Raw genomic sequence first — 18,124 nt, 5'->3', positions numbered from 1 at the left:
TTGCTCCAGGTTGTGCCTTGGACAGCCATTTGCAAGTTTTTAAGATCCCAGGCACTATGTAAGGAACTAGGAGGTAGAACAGAAGCACTAAACATGTTATTAGGCCAATTAGCTAGGATGTCCTATGAAACCAGGACCCAAGGAATAAATCCCATGAAGTGTTTGGTTATCCTTAAGCAGCCTCAGCATCTGTATTTTTGTTGTTGTTACAGGTATACAATTTATTGACAGCAGTTATAATAATTGGCTGAGCAACTCTATCCCGAATCAGTGTGATTTCTCCATCACCTTTCCCTCTCCTTCCTGCCCTTGGGAACAACTAATGAAACTTCAGTCTCTATACAGTTCCCTTTTCTTTTTATGTGAGTGAGATCATACAGTATTCGGTTGTGATTGTGTCTTCAAGCTCCAGTTACACTATAGCACGTTATCAGGATTTCACTTCTCCTCTGGAGAAGTGTTCCCTTTTATGTATGCACCACAGTTTATCCATTCATCTCCTGGAAGACATTGAAGTTGTTTCTATCTTTTAGCTATTGAGAATAGTGTTGGGGTGAACATCCTTATATTTCTAAGCTCTTTTGGACATGTTTTAGGATTTTGCTTGGTTTTGAGCTATAGATTTCTTGGGCCTATAAACCATAGGCTCACAACTTTCCATATAGCTACAGTTCCTAAAAATATAAATATAACAGATGGACAGATTCCAACTATGTGAATATTTTAAATAGAAGACTCCTTAATTCTGCTCTCCAATGATAACTTTTGTTAGTGGCTAATACATAAAGTGCTTATGTATCAGAGACATAAGAGGAAATGATGGGGTTAGGAGACAGGTTTCAATCTTTTATAAGATTTCAGTGGTTGAAAACTGAAAATTTGAGCTACAAACAAATCCATTTAAATAGTAGATAAGTATAACATATTTCTGACTCTAGAAATAGTGTGGATGCAGTGTTCAATCATAACTTTCAGGGATGTATTTAAAAGTGAATTTCTGTTTTATAGAATCAGATGGGGAAGGCATTGTGGAGACCTTTAAAACCTATGAAGATAAGATCCAGCAGCTGGAGAAAGATCTTTATTTCTATAAGAAAACTAGCAGGGATCTTAAGAAGAAGCTTAAGGAACTGCTGGGAGAAGCAATTCAACGGCAACTGGCACCATCAGAACGTAAGACACTTGTTGCTGCTAGAATGGAGGGGAGTCATGCCTGATCCACAGTGTACCTACCCCAACTGAGTTACTACTTATCTTTGGGTTTGACTGTAAACAAAAATAGCTGCCTAGTATAGCAGGCCCTGGGTAGCACAATTAATTAAGCACTAGACTGTTGACAGAAATGTTAGTGAAAAGAAAAGAAAAAGAAAGAAATGTTAGTGGTTGGAATTCTTGCTGAGGTGCTTGGAAAGAAAGACCTGGCAGTTTCCTTCCCAAAGGTGACAGCCATTAAAAAGAACCCTATTTGCAGCTCTACTTTGAAGCACGTGAATCAGAATAAGCTTGAAGGCAACTGGTTACCAGGTAGTCTAAGTACATATATGATGGAGCACTTGTGCAGTGGTTTAACTCTCAGCAGTTAGAACCCACTGCTGCTCTATGGGAGAAAGATGTAGCAGTCTGTGCCTGTAAAACGGTACAGCTTGGAAACCCTCTAGAGCAGTGGAGCTCATCCTTCCTAATGCCGCGACCCTTTCATACAGTTCCTCATGTTGTGGAGACCCCCAACCATAAAATGATTTTCGTTACTACTTCATAATGGTGATTTTGTTACTGTGATGAATCGGGTGACCCTTGTGAAAGGGTGGTTTAGCCCCCAAAGGGGTTGCGACCCACAGGTTGAGAATTGCTGCTCTAGAGCAATTCGACTCTGTTCTATAGGGTCCTTATAAGCTAGAATTGACTGTTGGGCTTTTTTTCCTCAATGTATATCAAAGCCACATGAGAAGGGACTGGATAATACATGTTTATGTGTGAAAGAAATCGTCATATACTGACTGCCATCACCATCCCAACACCCCACCCCACCCTGCACCAGGGACTTTTGTATTTGTTAACGCCCATAATTCTTAACTAGCCTTTAGAAGAGATAAACACAATCATTTAAATATAATAAATAAAGGCTTTGGATTCTCACAACAACAAAAAATGCAAATTAAAAAGAGAAAAATACAAGCAAGGACAAAATAATATCTGTACATAAACTAAAAAACTCCCCCAAACAAACTCACTGCTGTCTAGCTGATTCCAACCTACAGTAACCCTCTAGGTGACTGTGCAGGTTTCTGAGCTTCAAATCTGAGGCTAGCAGGCAGGTGGGAACCACGTCCCTATGGGCTAGTAGCTCCGTGTGTAACATACTATATACCACCAGGGCTTCTTACAGACAAGAGGACTTCTAAAAATCTGTGGAAAATGGAATTAAAAGTTAATGGAATTTTCTACATTTTCCTGAATGAAATGATAAAACATGGCAAAAAGTGCCTTGAGAATAAAATACTGTTAAGATTAAAATATAATCTCTGTAGACCAGGCAAATAGGAATATATATCTATATCTATATATATATATATATATATATATATATTTAATCTTTTATTGGCGGCTCATACAACCCTTATCACAATCCATATGTACATCCATTGTGTCAAGCACATTTGTACATTTGTTGCCATCATCATTTTCAAAGCATTTTCTTTCTACTCGAGCCCTTGGTATCAGCTCCTCATTTTTCTCCTCCCTCCTACACCTTCCCTCCCGAACCCTTTATAGCTTAGAAATCATTTTTTCATGTCTTAAACTGTCTTCACCCACTTTTATGTTGTCCATCCTCCAGGGAGGGGGTTATAGATATTGTGATCAGTTCCCCCTTTCTACCCCACCTTTCCCTTACCCTCCTGGTATTGCTACTCTCATTATTGGTCTTCAGTGGTTTATGTGTCCTGCTCTTATCTGTACCCTTGTGCATGCTGTGCTCTAGTAGAATTTGTAAGGTAGAATTGGGGTCATCATAGTGGGGGGATGAAACATTAAAGAACTAGAGGAAAGTTATATATTTCATTGCTGCTATACTGTACCCTGACTGGCTCATCTCCTCCTCACAACCAGGAATCAATAATTTAAAAACATAGCCTATATTTTATTAAGCATCTAGCTTTACTTTGAAGGGTATTTTTTAGTAATTAAAATATTTTTTATTTATTTAATTCTATTACATGTTATTTATTTGTAACCTTTTAGGAACATGTTTTTAGATTTTTGCTTTTTTTAGGAACATATATTCAGTACCTGTAAAGAAAATTGTTTGGTACAGAAGCTGTAAAGATACCAGTGAAAAATTAAATATATGCTCAATGAAAAAATATAATCTAAATATATACTAAAAGCAGAATTAGCAAAGTATTAAAAATTTACACTCAGGGATATTTTAAAGCTACCTTATAATTGTGATATTTACAACTTTCATATATTTTTACAAATAATTTCATTTGACTCTCAAACTCAGGGTAGGCTAATATCTGTTATCATCAGTTTTAGAAGAAGAAAATGAAACTGAGTGATTAAGTGATGCATAGATAGAAGAATAAATAAAGTACATTATAAAATCCCTTGTCTACTGACTCCTGGTTCAGTATTTTAAAATAAAAGTTGTCTTCAAAATTCAGGAAAGGCAAATCTATAGAGACTGGATTTAATGGTTCTTTAGGGATAGGGTATGGCAGGGGAGGTTGGTGGGTAATGGGGAGCTAATAACAAGTGCAAGAAAGAAGAAAATGTTCAAAAACTGGTGGTGATTGTACAACTCTTCTTGATGTGATTAAACTATCGAATTATATGATATATTAATTATATCCAATATAATAACTGCTTGGGGTGAGTTGCCTTCAGAGAGAGATGTGATACATACAAATTTTGACAGACTAAATTTTCTGATTTCCAACTTAGCAGGGTGAACAACTGAAAGGGAAACAGGTATTAAATAGGAAACGGAGACCAGCATAAGACAAGAATAGTTGTTTTTGTTTTTTTAATCCTGTTAAACATTTGAGATATCTAGCTTTAAATGGCCCATGTTTATGCTACCAAAGTCTGCTTAATATTTCTATAATGACAGTATGGTGTAGTATACAGGTTTAAGAAACCTGAGTTCCAGTTGTGTTCTTTAATGACACAAACATAAAAAGCTAAGATTAAGCAAAGTTAGTGGATCTTGGAGATACTTGTACAATGATGAAAACACCTGTCTGACCTACCAACCTATTGTACCCTCTATACTAGGCAAGTATTTTTGTTGAATATAGTCTTTGAGCTAATTTTCTATTTTACCTATATATACTTTTTATTTTGGGCTATAAAAGTAATAGTATTTAAAAAAGTAATAGTATTGTCATTATAGAAAAAATTTGGGAAAAAAGTCAACCATAAGCCTACCCACAACCATTAACATTTTAGCATAATTATTTTTGGTGTTAAAATGCTTTAAGGGTGGTAAACAAGCAGCCATCTAGCTCAGAAGCAACAAAGCCCACATGGAAGCAGCACTCCAGCTGGTGTGATCACGAGGTGTCAAATGGATCAGGGATAAGGCATCATCAGAACAAAAAAATCTTACCATAGTGAATGGGGGGGAGTGCGGAGTGGCGACCCAAAGCTCATCTGTAGGCCACTGGACACCCCCTTACAGAAGGGTCTCGGGGAGGAGTTGAACCAGTCAGGGCATGATGTAGCAACGATGCAAAATACAACTTTCCTCTAGTTCCTAAATGCTTCTCTTCCCCCCCGCCCCCACTATCATGATCCCAATTCTACCTTACAAGTCTGGCTAGACCAGAGGATGTACACTGGTACAGATAGGACTTGGAAACACAGGGAATCCAGGGTGGATGATCCCTTCAGGACCAGTGGTGTGAGTGGCGATACTGGGAGGGAAGAAGGAGGGTTGGTTGGAAAGGGGAAACCGATTACAAGGATCTACATGTGACCTCCTCCCTGGGGGACGGACAACAGAAAAGTGGGTGAAGGGAGACGTCGGACAGTGCAATATATGACAAAATAATTCATAAATTATCAAGTGTTTGTGAGGGAGAGGGAGGGGGAAAAATGAGGACCTGATGCCAGGGGCTTAAGTGGAGAGCAAATGTTTTGAGAATGATGAAGGCAAAGAATGTACAAATGTGCTTCACACAATTGATGTATGTATGGACTGTGATAAGAGTTGTATGATAAAACTAAAAAAAAGAAGAGTTGTATGAACCCCTAATAAAATGATTAAAAAAATTAAAGAGAAATAAAGCAAAAAATAAAATAATTAAAAATATATATATCTTTTTTTTGTTTTAAACGTTTTATTAGGGGCTCATACAACTCTTATCACAATCCATACATATACATACATCAATTGTATAAAGCACATCTGTACATTCTTTGCCCTAATATATATATATATGTCTTAAGGGTTAAGGTTATACAGTTAAAAATATCTTTAAGGGTGGGGAGGGGGGAAAAAGAGGAGCCGATACCAAGGACTCAAGTAGAAAGAAAATGTCTTGAGAATGATGATGGCAACAAATGTACAAATGTGCTTGACACAATGGATGGATGGATTGTGATGAGAGCTGTACAAAAAAAAAGTTGTATGAGCTCCCAATAAAAGGATTTTAAAAAATCTTAAAATGCTACTCAAATATACATAATGACATTAAGCATGGTTTGTTGGGATTATAATATTTAAATACATCAAATTATGAGTTTTCTGCAATATCTTATATACATAATTAACTGTCATAATTTAATATGTAATGATCTTGGTTATTCGGGCAATTGTTGTTATTGTTTAATCATTTCATTGACTTCCTACCAGGCTTGTTTTCATTAAAAAATATTTTAGCATTTTCAAACAGCAGAAACATTTTTACTTGGTCACTTCTTGGTCATGTCTTTGTTGTGGTGCAACTGTCTGTCTTCTAACATTTTTTTTAAAGGTTTTAACAGCAACTCCTTTTCCTCCTCCCCTCTTTTTTTCTTATTATTTTACAGTGAGTGAGTGAGACAGTGATTCAGTGAGAGAGACAGTGAGTTAGTGAGACAGTGAGTGAGTGAGAGAGACAGTGAATTAGTGAGACAGTGAGTGAGTGAGTTAGTTAGAAAGAGTGAGTGAGTGAGACAGTGAATCAGTGAGAGAGACAGTGAGTGAGTGAGACAGTGAGTGAGTGAGTGAGTGAGTTAGTTAGAAAGAGTGAGTGAGTGAGACAGTGAATCAGTGAGAGAGACAGTGAGTTAGTGAGACAGTGAGTGAGTGAGAGAGACAGTGAATTAGTGAGACAGTGAGTGAGTGAGTTAGTTAGAAAGAGTGAGTGAGTGAGACAGTGAATCAGTGAGAGAGACAGTGAGTGAGTGAGACAGTGAGTGAGTGAGTGAGTGAGTTAGTTAGAAAGAGTGAGTGAGTGAGACAGTGAATCAGTGAGAGAGACAGTGAGTTAGTGAGACAGTGAGTTAGTGAGTGAGTTAGAGACAGTGAGTGAGTGAGACAGTGAATCAGTGAGAGAGACAGTGAGTTAGTGAGACAGTGAGTGAGAGAGACAGTGAATTAGTGAGACAGTCAGTGAGTGAGTGAGTGAGTTAGAGAGAGTGAGTGAATGAGACAGAGAGACAGGGAGTGAGTGAGACAGTGAGTGAGAGACACATTGTGTGAGACAGTGAGTGAGTGAATCAGTGAGTGAGACATTGAGTAAGAGAGTAAGTGAGAGTGAGTGAGTGAGACCGTGAGTGAGAGACAGTGAGTCCATATTTTTGTAAAAATAAAATAAGTACTGACTTGTAGTCTGCCTTCTTGTTTAAGTATTTAAAACTCTATCCTATTATTAATTTATATAAACATAAAACTATACATGAAGTTACTAGAGTCAGATCTGAGTTGGAATTCCAACTTCTTTTATTAAATGTTTGACCAGGAGCCCAATTTATCTGCTTCTAGTCTCTTCTTTTAGCTGTAAAATGAGGAAACACAATACCATCTACCAGGAAGGTTTGTGTGAGAAGAAAATGAAACAATATAAGTAAAAACACTCAGCACAGGGCCTGGTACATGATCGACATCTGTTGATTGATTGAATTTTAAATGTTATGTTAATATTTAGTTTTAATATGTACATGTGTACTTCTAAAATATTTACACAGCTTTTAAAATATATGCAGTAATAAAAAACAGAGTAAGACGTAATCCCCAAAATTTTCTTGGCTTTTTCTTATTTAAGACATGTGAGCCAGAATAAAATGTAATGGTTCTGGTCTATGACTTTTAAAAATATTATCAGATTGCCTTCCTAGAGAGCAGGGCAGCTCATTAGCAATAATTAGGGTTCAAGTTTATCTAAAGGTGTTGTATACTATATATCACTGCTATATTGCGATCTCATAAGCATTCCCTCATTATCACTAAAAAGCACATGCATGACTCTTACTAACCTGTCTGTGCAGTGATTTAGACTTAAACATTGGTTCCATTGACCTAATAAACATTCGAAAACAACTTATGCTCTTGCTAGTTGCACTCCAATTTTTTTAGATTTCTTAATATTTCAATTGCTTTTGAATAGCCTTAGTAAGAGCAATATTTCTACTATTTTTTGTGCCATTGTTGTTACTCTCCATTATTTAAAGAAAACAAGTCAGAATAGCATCTAGTATTTCAGATCTAGGACTTTTACACAAGTAGAACTCTTAGATTTTCTTTCTAAATAATTGGCTAGTAATATATAATGATTTAAGTTCATAATTAGTTTAGAATCTGTTTCAGGGGAAAAGATGCCAACATAAATATAATTTTTATGTAAAGAACATAATACTCCCTGAAAATATCTTTATAATCCCTTAAATGATGAAGAGTTTTTCTCATTTTAAAGATTACCAACTGAAGGTTCAGAGACTAATCTGCACTATGAATTTAGTTAATTAGAGGCAGAGCCAGGATTAGAATCTAAATCTATAGACTCAAAATCAGTGGTATTCTTTGCCCATTAAACCATGTTACCTTTCCATATTTTTACCTGGTCTCCTAGCTACTTCATAACTTCGTCCTCCACTTTCCTATGTTTAGTGACATCTGGGGACTGGTCCTTTTAAACTGTTCACACCTTTGTAAAAGATGTATCTTTGGTCTTCTGAGCCTCCTTTTCTTCCCCTACCAGGCAAACTCTTTTCCCCCTTTATGAATTACGCCAAAGGTTTCCTCCTCCCTAGGTGCTTGGGCCCTTTCTACATTTGTTTGTTTGTAGTACCTATCACAGATTCTCAGACTGTTAGCCTCCTTCATACCTTCTGGATTGTGAAGCCCTGGAAAACTGGAACCCATCATGTTCATCCTCAAACAAGGATGCCAAGAACAGCCTGGCACTTTTTGCTGGTGTAACAGCATAAATATATACATGTATAGAAGTTGGTGCACATATTTAATATAAATATCAAAAAGAGATCTTGAACCTCTATGCATGACACCTGAATTATTAAATGATATAGAATGTAATTTAGTTTTAGATTAAAATTCTACAATTAATTAGCTGGGAATTCTTAATATTGGTTCCTTCATGAAAGCAGCTTCAATTATCTGAGAGAAAATTAGGAAGAAGAGCTCAGGCCCAAGTACCTTTCACCATGACAAGGAAGAAATTGTAGAATCTGCTGGAGCAGACAGGCAGAGGTTTCTTCAGCATAGTTATGTTTGACTTCCACAGAGATCCCTGGAAGAGAGAAAAGATCTTAGTGGGCTCGTGTACACTATGGATAAAGCATTTCCAAATAGTCCTTATGTTTTCATATCTACTTTACAGAGCAAGACCTAGCTCCCCTCCGCAAGACATTAGGCCTTGGCATCAGGATTTTTTAAGTGTTCAGGTTACAGTGCAGCAGCCTGTGTGCCAACTTAAGTGACTATATGCTCTAGTTTCACATGAGGATCTGTGCTATTTGGTAGTTAAAAAAAATTTTTTTTTCTTTAGAATTAACAAAACTAGAATCATTTTAAGCTCCATTTAACTCACTGCCATTAAGCTGATTCTGATTCCTCATGGCCCTAGATAGGGTTTGTGGGGCTGTAAATCTAGAAGGGAGCAGATCCTGTGGACCAGCTGGAGGGTTTGAAATAGAGAGCTGGTAGATAATGGCCTACCTAACAGTGCTGCCAGGGCTCCGAGAGGTCAGAATGAAACCATGCTGATCTAGCTCCTGGTTACCATGTAGAAATTTCCAATATTTTGGCTCAACAAATTTTTCTAAATTTTCTCAACTATTTTTTCCATGTGAGACCTTTCTATTTAAAATTTAGAGTCAAATTGTAACATATAAACCAAGTAAAATATGACTGTACTGATTTTGGTTTAGTCAATCTGTTTTAAATTTTGAAGTCTTTGCAGGACTGCAAGTTGACTTAGGATATGGCTCATCTTAGTACCTATGTAGATTTTCATGTCAGCAGGTTTTGGCCATTGATACTTAAATGATTCTATTATCTGAGCACCTCAAGCTTTGATCACTTCTCTTTTTTATCACTTCTTATTAACCACTTATTCCATAAGAGGGGTCTCTCAATTTTGAGGGCATACACCCAGTGTAAACTGGGCCAGGAGAAACTTAGCATGCTACAACTGCCACCCAAGGCCAGATATCGATCCAAGTCCCAGAAGAGTCCATGGAGACAGGGCAAAACTAACACTCTCCAACACTGGTTTCCCTAGGAAGGCATTTGGAATGTGATTCACCAGTGACAAGCCCAGGGCAGGTGGGCAAACAGAGGCAAGCCCTTTGTCTTCAGGGAGTACCAAAATGTCCTAGAAGGCTGGTTTTCAATTTTGGCCAAGAATTTAAAGTTCCGAATTATTCATAGGCAAGATGCCCATAAGTATAATTAGAATAATTTATATTCATAATTCTTAAAATTATTTAAGAAGTGCAGATAAAAGACATTACTTATCTTAAGTGATAATCAAGTTATGTTAGGATATTATGATTAAAATAGCTAATTCTGAAGAAATAATTACTAATTTTTTGTGGGGTTTATGTGTGTTATGTTTTAGATCATGGTGCGGGAGATGGAACCCTGAATCCAGAAGCAAGCATGCTTTTAGAAGAATTAAAATTTGAACCTGGAACTGAAAATATGAATTCAAATAGAAAAGAAAGAGAAATAGATAACTCTGCAAGCAATTTAAGGACCCAACCAAATCCTCCCGAGCTTTGTGAAGAGGGCTCAGCATTACGTCAAATGTATAACTCGCTAGCACCCACTAGTGGGCATATATTAAGCAATGAAGATAAAACAGAAATGGATGAAAATCCATTTACAAAATTTCACAGACAGCCATCACAAATGCCACCAGTGGGAAATGTGGGGCAGCTTCATGGAGTGACTCCTGTAAAACTGTGTCGCAAAGAGCTACGTCAGATTTCTGCTTCGGAACTCTCCCTGCGACGTTCTGGTCTTGGAGCTGGGGTTGGATCAATGACTGCTGATTCCCTTGAAGTAGCTAGGAAAACAAGTGACTCCAAAACTTAGCCATTTAAGAACAAAACTTTTAACTTAGCAGATAAGTAAAAATATTCCTTTTTCTAATTTGTTAAAAAAAATTAAAGCTTAAGTTTACTAGTTCTTCCCTCGGGTAAAAGAAAGAAGGGAGGAGTTTTAATTCATATTTCCATAATACCCAAAGGAACACTTTCCAGAAATAATGCCGAAATATTTTCACATAAATGTGCTTAAATTTTTTCTAGGCATATTTAAAAAACAAAACTGCTAAAGTAGAATAACCCATCAAACATATATTATTATATACAATAAGAGCATATTTTTATATTATAGCCTATTAGAATAATCATATTATTGTTAGTTTGTGGTTATAATAGAATAATATTGTTATTCTGTGGTGAGATGGATCACTTTTCTATGTTTTTATGTATGGTCTTGAAATTCCTACCAGATGACTGGGTGGGACTATGCAGATAAGGTGCTTGTGGCCTACCAAGAGGATTGAACAACTTGCTGATAATGCAAATTAGGTTCATGGCACCTTTGTGAGGGCTGAGACAAATGAGTTACATGGAGACCTAGCAAGGGGATTGGTCAGTTTGGCTATCATGCTAGGCTTAAAATGAGCTATAGAGAGGCAGAAATGGGAGACCTCACTATCACCAAGAAAGATGAGCTAGGAGGAAGTGTGTCCTTTGGATCCTGCCTTGAGAACCTCCTGGACTCAGAAGACAGCTATAGTGCTGGAGACAATAAGAGACAGCAACAGAGAAATCAGGGCAGGTAGAGATGGTACAATGTGCTTGCTGGCTCATAAGATGAAAAAGCGGAGGGCCTTTAGGCAGGAGACGAGCTGGTGGAGCGGTGCTTCTAAGCAATTGGTTGAGGTAAAGAGCTTTGTAGCACTTGCCCGAGCAGAGCAGAGGCTGAAAAGGCCCCTAAAGCTTTAAAAGACAAGGAGAGGTCTGCCTGTGAGCATAACCAATGAATTGTCCTGACCATTGAACTCTAGAATTTCCCGAGTCTTCCCTAGTCTTGAATTGCAACTTGGTAATTTCCTAATAAACCCACAATGGTGAGTATAGTCTGTAAGTTTGTTGTAGCCATTCAATGAATTATCAAACCCAGCAGAGAAGCAGAGATGCCATGGGTGGGGATGGTTGGTGTCAGAACTGATAAAAAGGCTTGAAAGGTTGATGCTCCCATCATGACACTTTTACATATTCTCTAATATATTTCCATTATTTTTTAAAGTGTTCGTTAACTTCTGACTGTTAGTGTGTGTCAGCTTTTGCCATCTATTTTGAGGTCAAATGAAGTGCCTCAGAGCCCACAGAAGTTGTATGATTAGTCTTGACTTCTTAAACCTGGTGCTTGCCTTTTTTTTAGGAATTGTTTTTCATTTATAAAATAGTGTTTGCTAATATTATAAAATATAAGTTTTCATCTCTCCTGCGCTATTATACTACTAAAATGGTAAGAAATGGATACAATTTATGGAAGACAGATAATTATAAAAGAACACTAACAGCTCAAGGACAGAACATTGATTGTGACATGATTTGGTTATGTGCAGCTTGGAGCTTAAAAATCTAGCTAGAAGATATTTAGCTAATAATTTGACAGGTTAAAACTTGAGATTTTCCTCTACAACTTTCTTAAGTCACTGTGGCTCATAACAGGCAGGTCAGACTACTACAGGGCTATAAATATGATATAATATGTTTAGTTTTTGCTAAAATTTTCCTTAAAGAATTTTGTTGTTTAAATCTTGTTATATAATGTACATCCCAATTTGAAATTAAGAACTAAACATTGAGATGTTTACTAAATATAGCATGTACTTTTTCTTCATATTTTTCAATCACAGGTGATATCCAACTATAATGACCGTCAAAACTGAGGTGTACTTGGTTTTTTCTTTTGCCCTTCTTTCCTCATTTGTGATGGGCCCTATCTCACCTAGGACCCAAACTGTCATCATGTGCTCAAAAACTTACGACTTCTAGACAATAGTTTATATCATCTGGTGCATAGGGCTCCCTGGGCCTCGCTGCTAAAACCCAGTCTATAAAAAAAACAAAATAAATAAACTTCAAAATTGATAAGAGTTTTCTTTATATTAAGTATGTGACTAAAATTCATTTTAATTATGGTTTAAATTGATTTAAACTGTGGACATACTTTGGAACTGAAACACAGTTTATAACACTTGCAACAATTTAGTCTAAAACAACTACTTTGAAAACTTGTAAAAATGTTTAAAGGGAACTATTTGAATTCAGATTCTGTTTTCAGATATTCTTCCTCTTTCAACCTTGGGTTTGTGTGTATGTGTGTGTATACATACACACACACACTGTATACGCACACACATATGTCTCATGGCAAAAGGCCAATGCCTTCAACAAAGTACAGCAATTATTTATTAATAAATACACATGTTAATCAAGTTCCTAACTGTAGAATATTTAAAATATAATCTGTTATGCATTGTTAGAAAATATATAATAATGTATATCGGCACTGAAATCCTGTTTGCCCAAGAAATTGACAAAGAATTGTTTTACCTTTTACTGAAAGGTTAAATACATTTACCAAAAGCCAATTCACTAACAAAATAATCAGGGTTATATCCTTTATTCTTATATATTCAATATATTGACAAAATAATCTAAGGAGCTAGGCTGCATGAAGAATAATTTGGCATCAGGATTGCAGGAACGCTCACTAAAAAGTGGGATATGCAGATGAGACTACCTTTCTGAAAGTGAAGAGGACTTGAAGCATTTGCTCAAAAAAGATCAAAGACTACAGTCTTCAGTATGGATTAATCCTCACATAAACAAAAATCTTTCTAATTGGTCCAATAAGCAATATCATGGTAAATGTAGAAAAGATTGGAGTTGTATATTATTTTAATACACAATCAATGCCCATGGAAGCAGCCATCAATCAATCAAATGACATATTGTATTGGGAAAGTCTGCAAAACAATTCCTTTAAATGTTAAAAAGTAAAAATAACACCTTGAGGACCAAGGTGTTCCTGGCCCAAGTCATGTTATTTCCCATTGTCTCACATGTATGTGAGGCTAAATGCAGATTCAGGGAGACCAAAGAATTGATGCCTTTGAATTATGGTGTTGGCAAAGAATATTGACTACACTATGGACTGCCAGAAGAACAAACAAATCTGTCTTGGAAGTATAGCCAGAAGGCTCCTTAGAGGCAAAGATGGCGAGACCCGACCTCATGTTCTTTGGACATATTATCAGGAGAGACTAGTCCCTGCAAAGAGACACAATGCTTAGTAAAGTACAGAGTCAATGAAAAAGAGGAGGACTTTCAACAAGATAGACTGGCTGTGACAATGAGCTTGGCCATAGTAATGGTTGTGAAGGTGTAGGCCCAGGAAGTGTACATGGGGTCACTCTGAGCTGACCCAATAGCACTTAACAATAACAACAGCACCCCTCTCCTCTCCACTTATGTTAGCATATGAAAGGAAAAAATTTTTCTGTAAGTACTAGCTCCCTTCAGATAACAGCAAATTCTATACATATGGGACCCATAGGTGAAGAGAAACTGTATTTTTCTGCTTTAACTTATCTTTTATTAATGTATTTTTGGGGGTTCCTCAGTTTTTCATGCCTTCAATAACTCAGGATCCATAGAGTCAGCAAAAATACACAGTTTAATAATAACCTTGCCACTAGCCATTGCCTTGCTTATTTAAGTCCAGGTCAATAAAAGGAGCCCTGTTAGCTTAGTGGTTATATATTGGAGTACTAGACACAAAACCAGCCGTTCAAAGCTACCAACTGCTCCAGGGGTGAAAGATAAGGCTTTCTACTCTATAGTTCCAGTCTTGGAAGTCCACAGGAGCAGTTCTAAACCTATCCTATAGGGTGAGAATTGACTCAATGGCTATGCGTGAGATCAATAAACGTAAGAATATTTGAGAATGGTTGTCTTTTAAGAAAAAAGAATAGGTCTTATTTTAAGTCGTAGAATGAATCAAAATTGAGTCAACTTTACTAGAGGTTCAGTTCTATAGTTAGCACAAACTAAAACTGACCTTTGACAGATCCTTAAGTTGTCCACTGAAGTACTGATGATGCAGTAGATTTCACTTAGAAACTATGTTGTGTGAAAAATCTGTATGTACTAGAACCACATTGCTACAAGATGTTCACACCATGGAAAACCTGCAGGCACAAAGATCTATTGAGGGAAGAGGAGATTCTTATCCCATTTTCTTTATCCTTTTATGCGTCCACAACCCTGTGAAAGTAGAGCTGCAATCACCTACCTGCTATTCAAGGACATGATTCACTCTTTAAGTTATTTTCTTGGGCACACTTGTCACTTTTTAAAGCATTGGTGTCACTTATATCTGAAAATTCAAGTAGAAGGTCACTGGTATACATAATTTTCTCAATTCAGTAGATTAAATATACTACATATGTCTTACATATAAAATTACGATAGGCAGTAGGCTGTCTGCCTTTGTACTGACTATATCTATTTTAAAGTAAAGGTGAGAATGATATGTCAAATGCACTGCATATGTAGCTCAAGTGGTCAGAAAAGTACCACGGGTGGGTTGGTGGGATCCTCTGCTCCACAGTAAGGAGTATTTTATCATGGTCATCGTTTAGCATTGCTACTAATAAAAGGTAGACTTTGTAGGTTTTATTGTTTTTAAATTCTCTACAGATAAGGCACACCTTTATTGCCCCCACCAGTGGTAGACAGCTCCCATTCTTTGCTTTTGGAATGCACTATATAAGGGGTACTAATTGCTGGAAGGTTGTTTGATTTTTATAATTACCTACGTGTTGATCCTAACATGGCCCCAACATGAACATATTTGGAATAAGGGAAATTATAAACAGAAAGTTCAGGAAAACATGTTATGATGTTAGAACCTTGACTTTTGGTACTTTGCATACTTCTCACTTTTCCTTTTTCATCTATTCTAACATTTACCATAGTGAGTTAACATAATATCCACTATTTGAAATGTTAGCAATATTATTTAATCAAATCAATAAAAATATACCAAATTAGATTTAGGCATTATAATCTACTGGCTATAATATAAAACTTTTGAGTAGTCTCCACATTAGGGGAAATATAAGACTGTGTTACAATGAGTAAGCTCTCCATATGGCCAAAGAATATAAGCATGCACAACAGAGAAGAGCAGAAAACTATTTAACATTCAAACATCTTAAACATGATATTTAGAAATTTAAGTCTATTAAAACTTAGTAACTTTATTAAAGTAGAGCAAAATTAATTCTATTTAAAATCACATTTGCATATTATATGTCTTTCAAACTTATTACAATATATACAAGTTATTTTTAGTCTAAAGTAAATATTAATAGCATTAAACTGATTTGATTCAGGGCATCTTAGCCTTAAAAGAATGACTTCTTGGACAAATCCTTATATACCAGGATTCAAATGATTCTGATAATGTAGGGAGGGAGCAAGAAGAAAAATCGTTTATTTGAAAACATTTTATAGACCACCAGATAATTTACTAAATTATTTTAAGAGAGTATATTTTTATTTATCTGGTAAAAGGTGAGAAACTTCAACCTTTGGTTATTTCTAAGCCATAATGAATATAATAAACAAATCTGTCTTGGAAATACAACTAAAATGCTCCTTAGAGGCAAGGATGGTGAGATTTCCTCAAGTGCTTTGGACATGTTGTCAGGAGAAACTAGGAGAAGGACATCATGCTTGATAAAGAGGGGCAGCGAAAGAAAGGAAGACTTGACAAGATGGATTGACACAGTGGCTATCTCAATAGGCTCAAACATAACATTTTGAGGATGACACAGGACAGGACAGTTTTGTTCTGTTGTATACGGGGTCACTAGGAGTCAGCTCCGACTTGATGGTACCTAACAACAAATGAATATTCTTAGTATAGAAATTGCTATTCAGAAATAGACATCCCAGCTCTCAAACCAGTTTCTTTTCTATGACTACTACTGGTATAGAATTATATTAAAAATCCATGCTAGACAGAATTTAAATGGAAATTGTAAAGCCATTCAATAGAGAATTACAAGAACCCAGTTTAAATAAATGCCAATAGGTTAACACCACAATTGAAAGAAAGACGTTGGACTACAAACAGAGGAATCATGAATGGCCTACCAAAACAAACCCGACTGCTGTAACTATTGTTGGTGCTCAGTCTGAAGAACTTCCTTTTGTGTTTCTTATAAGGTTGGTCTGATTTTTACAATTCTCTTTCATTTCTGTTTGTTGAGAAATGTTCTAATTTTACTGTCTTATTTGAGAAACAATGTTGCTAAATATGTAATTTTTGATTATCAAGAATTTTCTTTCAGAGTTATATATGTCATCTCTTCTTGCTTGCATGGTTTTGTGTGAAAATTCAGAGTTTAGCCGTACTGGTATTCCTTTGTAGGTAAGTTTTCATTCTTCTTGAGCTACCTTCAGGATTTGCTTTGTATGGTTTTGGATAAATTGATTATGATATGTCTTAATTTCCTTTGAAGTGTATCCTATGTGTGGTTTGTTTTATTTCTCAAATGTTAACTTCTCATCTTTCATGATATCAGGAAAGTTTTCTTCCAACATATTTTTGATAATTTTCTCTGTGCTTTTTTTAGTCTCTTACTGTTCTGGAATTCTGTTCTAGATGGTGTTCACATAATTTGTAGACTATCAAGGACCAGGAAAAGAATGTATATGGACAAATTCTCTATGCTCATCATTAAAGAAGCCTGGGAGGCCAGGATTCTGGGTGGAGGAAGGCCTTCACATTTGTGAGTTGGAGGCGCTCCAGTCACATTTTCTGAATTAAAAATTATCCCCACAATTTCCTCCTGTTATAGTGCTACCTTAATGATATCTCTAACAAGCACATGGCTAGTTACTATCTGGCCACCTGCTTTATTTATTGGAGCAGACATGTTGCTATTGTTATCCCCACCCAGGCAGCCACTGTCCTGTACCTGTCCTCAGCACTGGTGTTAGGTTACTCCCCCAAGGAATTCAGGTTAAGATACTGCCCATCTGCAAGAACACTTTGTTCTATTAAACTGGTATTCCATGATGCTCGCCTTCCCTGACACACTGGCTGAAGACAAAGCAGGTGCATAAGCAAATATGGTGAAGAAAGCTGATGGTGTCCAACTATCAAAAGATACAACATCTGGGGTCTTAAAGACTTGAAGATACGCGACCATCTAGCTCAGAAGCAAAAAAGCTCATGTGGAAGAAACACACCAGCCTGTGTGATCATGAAGGATGATAGGATCAGGTATCAGGCATCAAAGAACAAAAAATCATATCATTGTGAATGAGGGGGAGTGCAGAGAGGAGACCCAAAGCCCATCTGTAGGCAACTGGACATCCCTTTACAGAAGGGTCACAGGGAGGAGATGAGCCAGTTGGTGCAATATAGCACCAATGAAACATACAACTTTACTTCTTTAATGCTTCCTCCCCCCCCCGCCCCCCACCATCATGACCCCAATTCTGCCTTACAAATCTGGCTAGAACAGAGGATGTACACTGGCACAAATAAGAGCTGGAAACACAGGGAATC

General features: G+C 36.6%; 1 protein-coding gene across 6 annotated transcripts in view; it reads left to right on the top strand.

The window, feature by feature from the left end:
* Window positions 1-13,056, top strand: part of KIF27 (kinesin family member 27) — a 120,211-nt gene extending 107,155 nt beyond the window's left edge. For 4 of the 6 annotated variants that reach the window (XM_075549838.1, XM_075549839.1, XM_075549836.1 and 1 more), the window contains 2 exons: window positions 1,009-1,173; window positions 10,068-13,055. In XM_075549838.1, the coding sequence (XP_075405953.1) occupies window positions 1,009-1,173; window positions 10,068-10,546 (644 nt within the window). In that variant the 3' untranslated portion in view covers window positions 10,547-13,055. Of the gene's footprint in view, window positions 1-1,008; window positions 1,174-10,067 lie in introns of all 6 variants that reach the window. The other 2 variants (XM_075549837.1, XM_075549835.1) reach the window with 2 other exon arrangements.
* The last annotated feature ends 5,068 nt before the right edge of the window (window positions 13,057-18,124 follow it).

Source organism: Tenrec ecaudatus, chromosome 5 (assembly GCF_050624435.1).
Source record: "Tenrec ecaudatus isolate mTenEca1 chromosome 5, mTenEca1.hap1, whole genome shotgun sequence".
NCBI lineage: Eukaryota > Metazoa > Chordata > Mammalia > Afrosoricida > Tenrecidae > Tenrec > Tenrec ecaudatus.
This window is presented reverse-complemented; position numbering and strand designations above follow the sequence as displayed.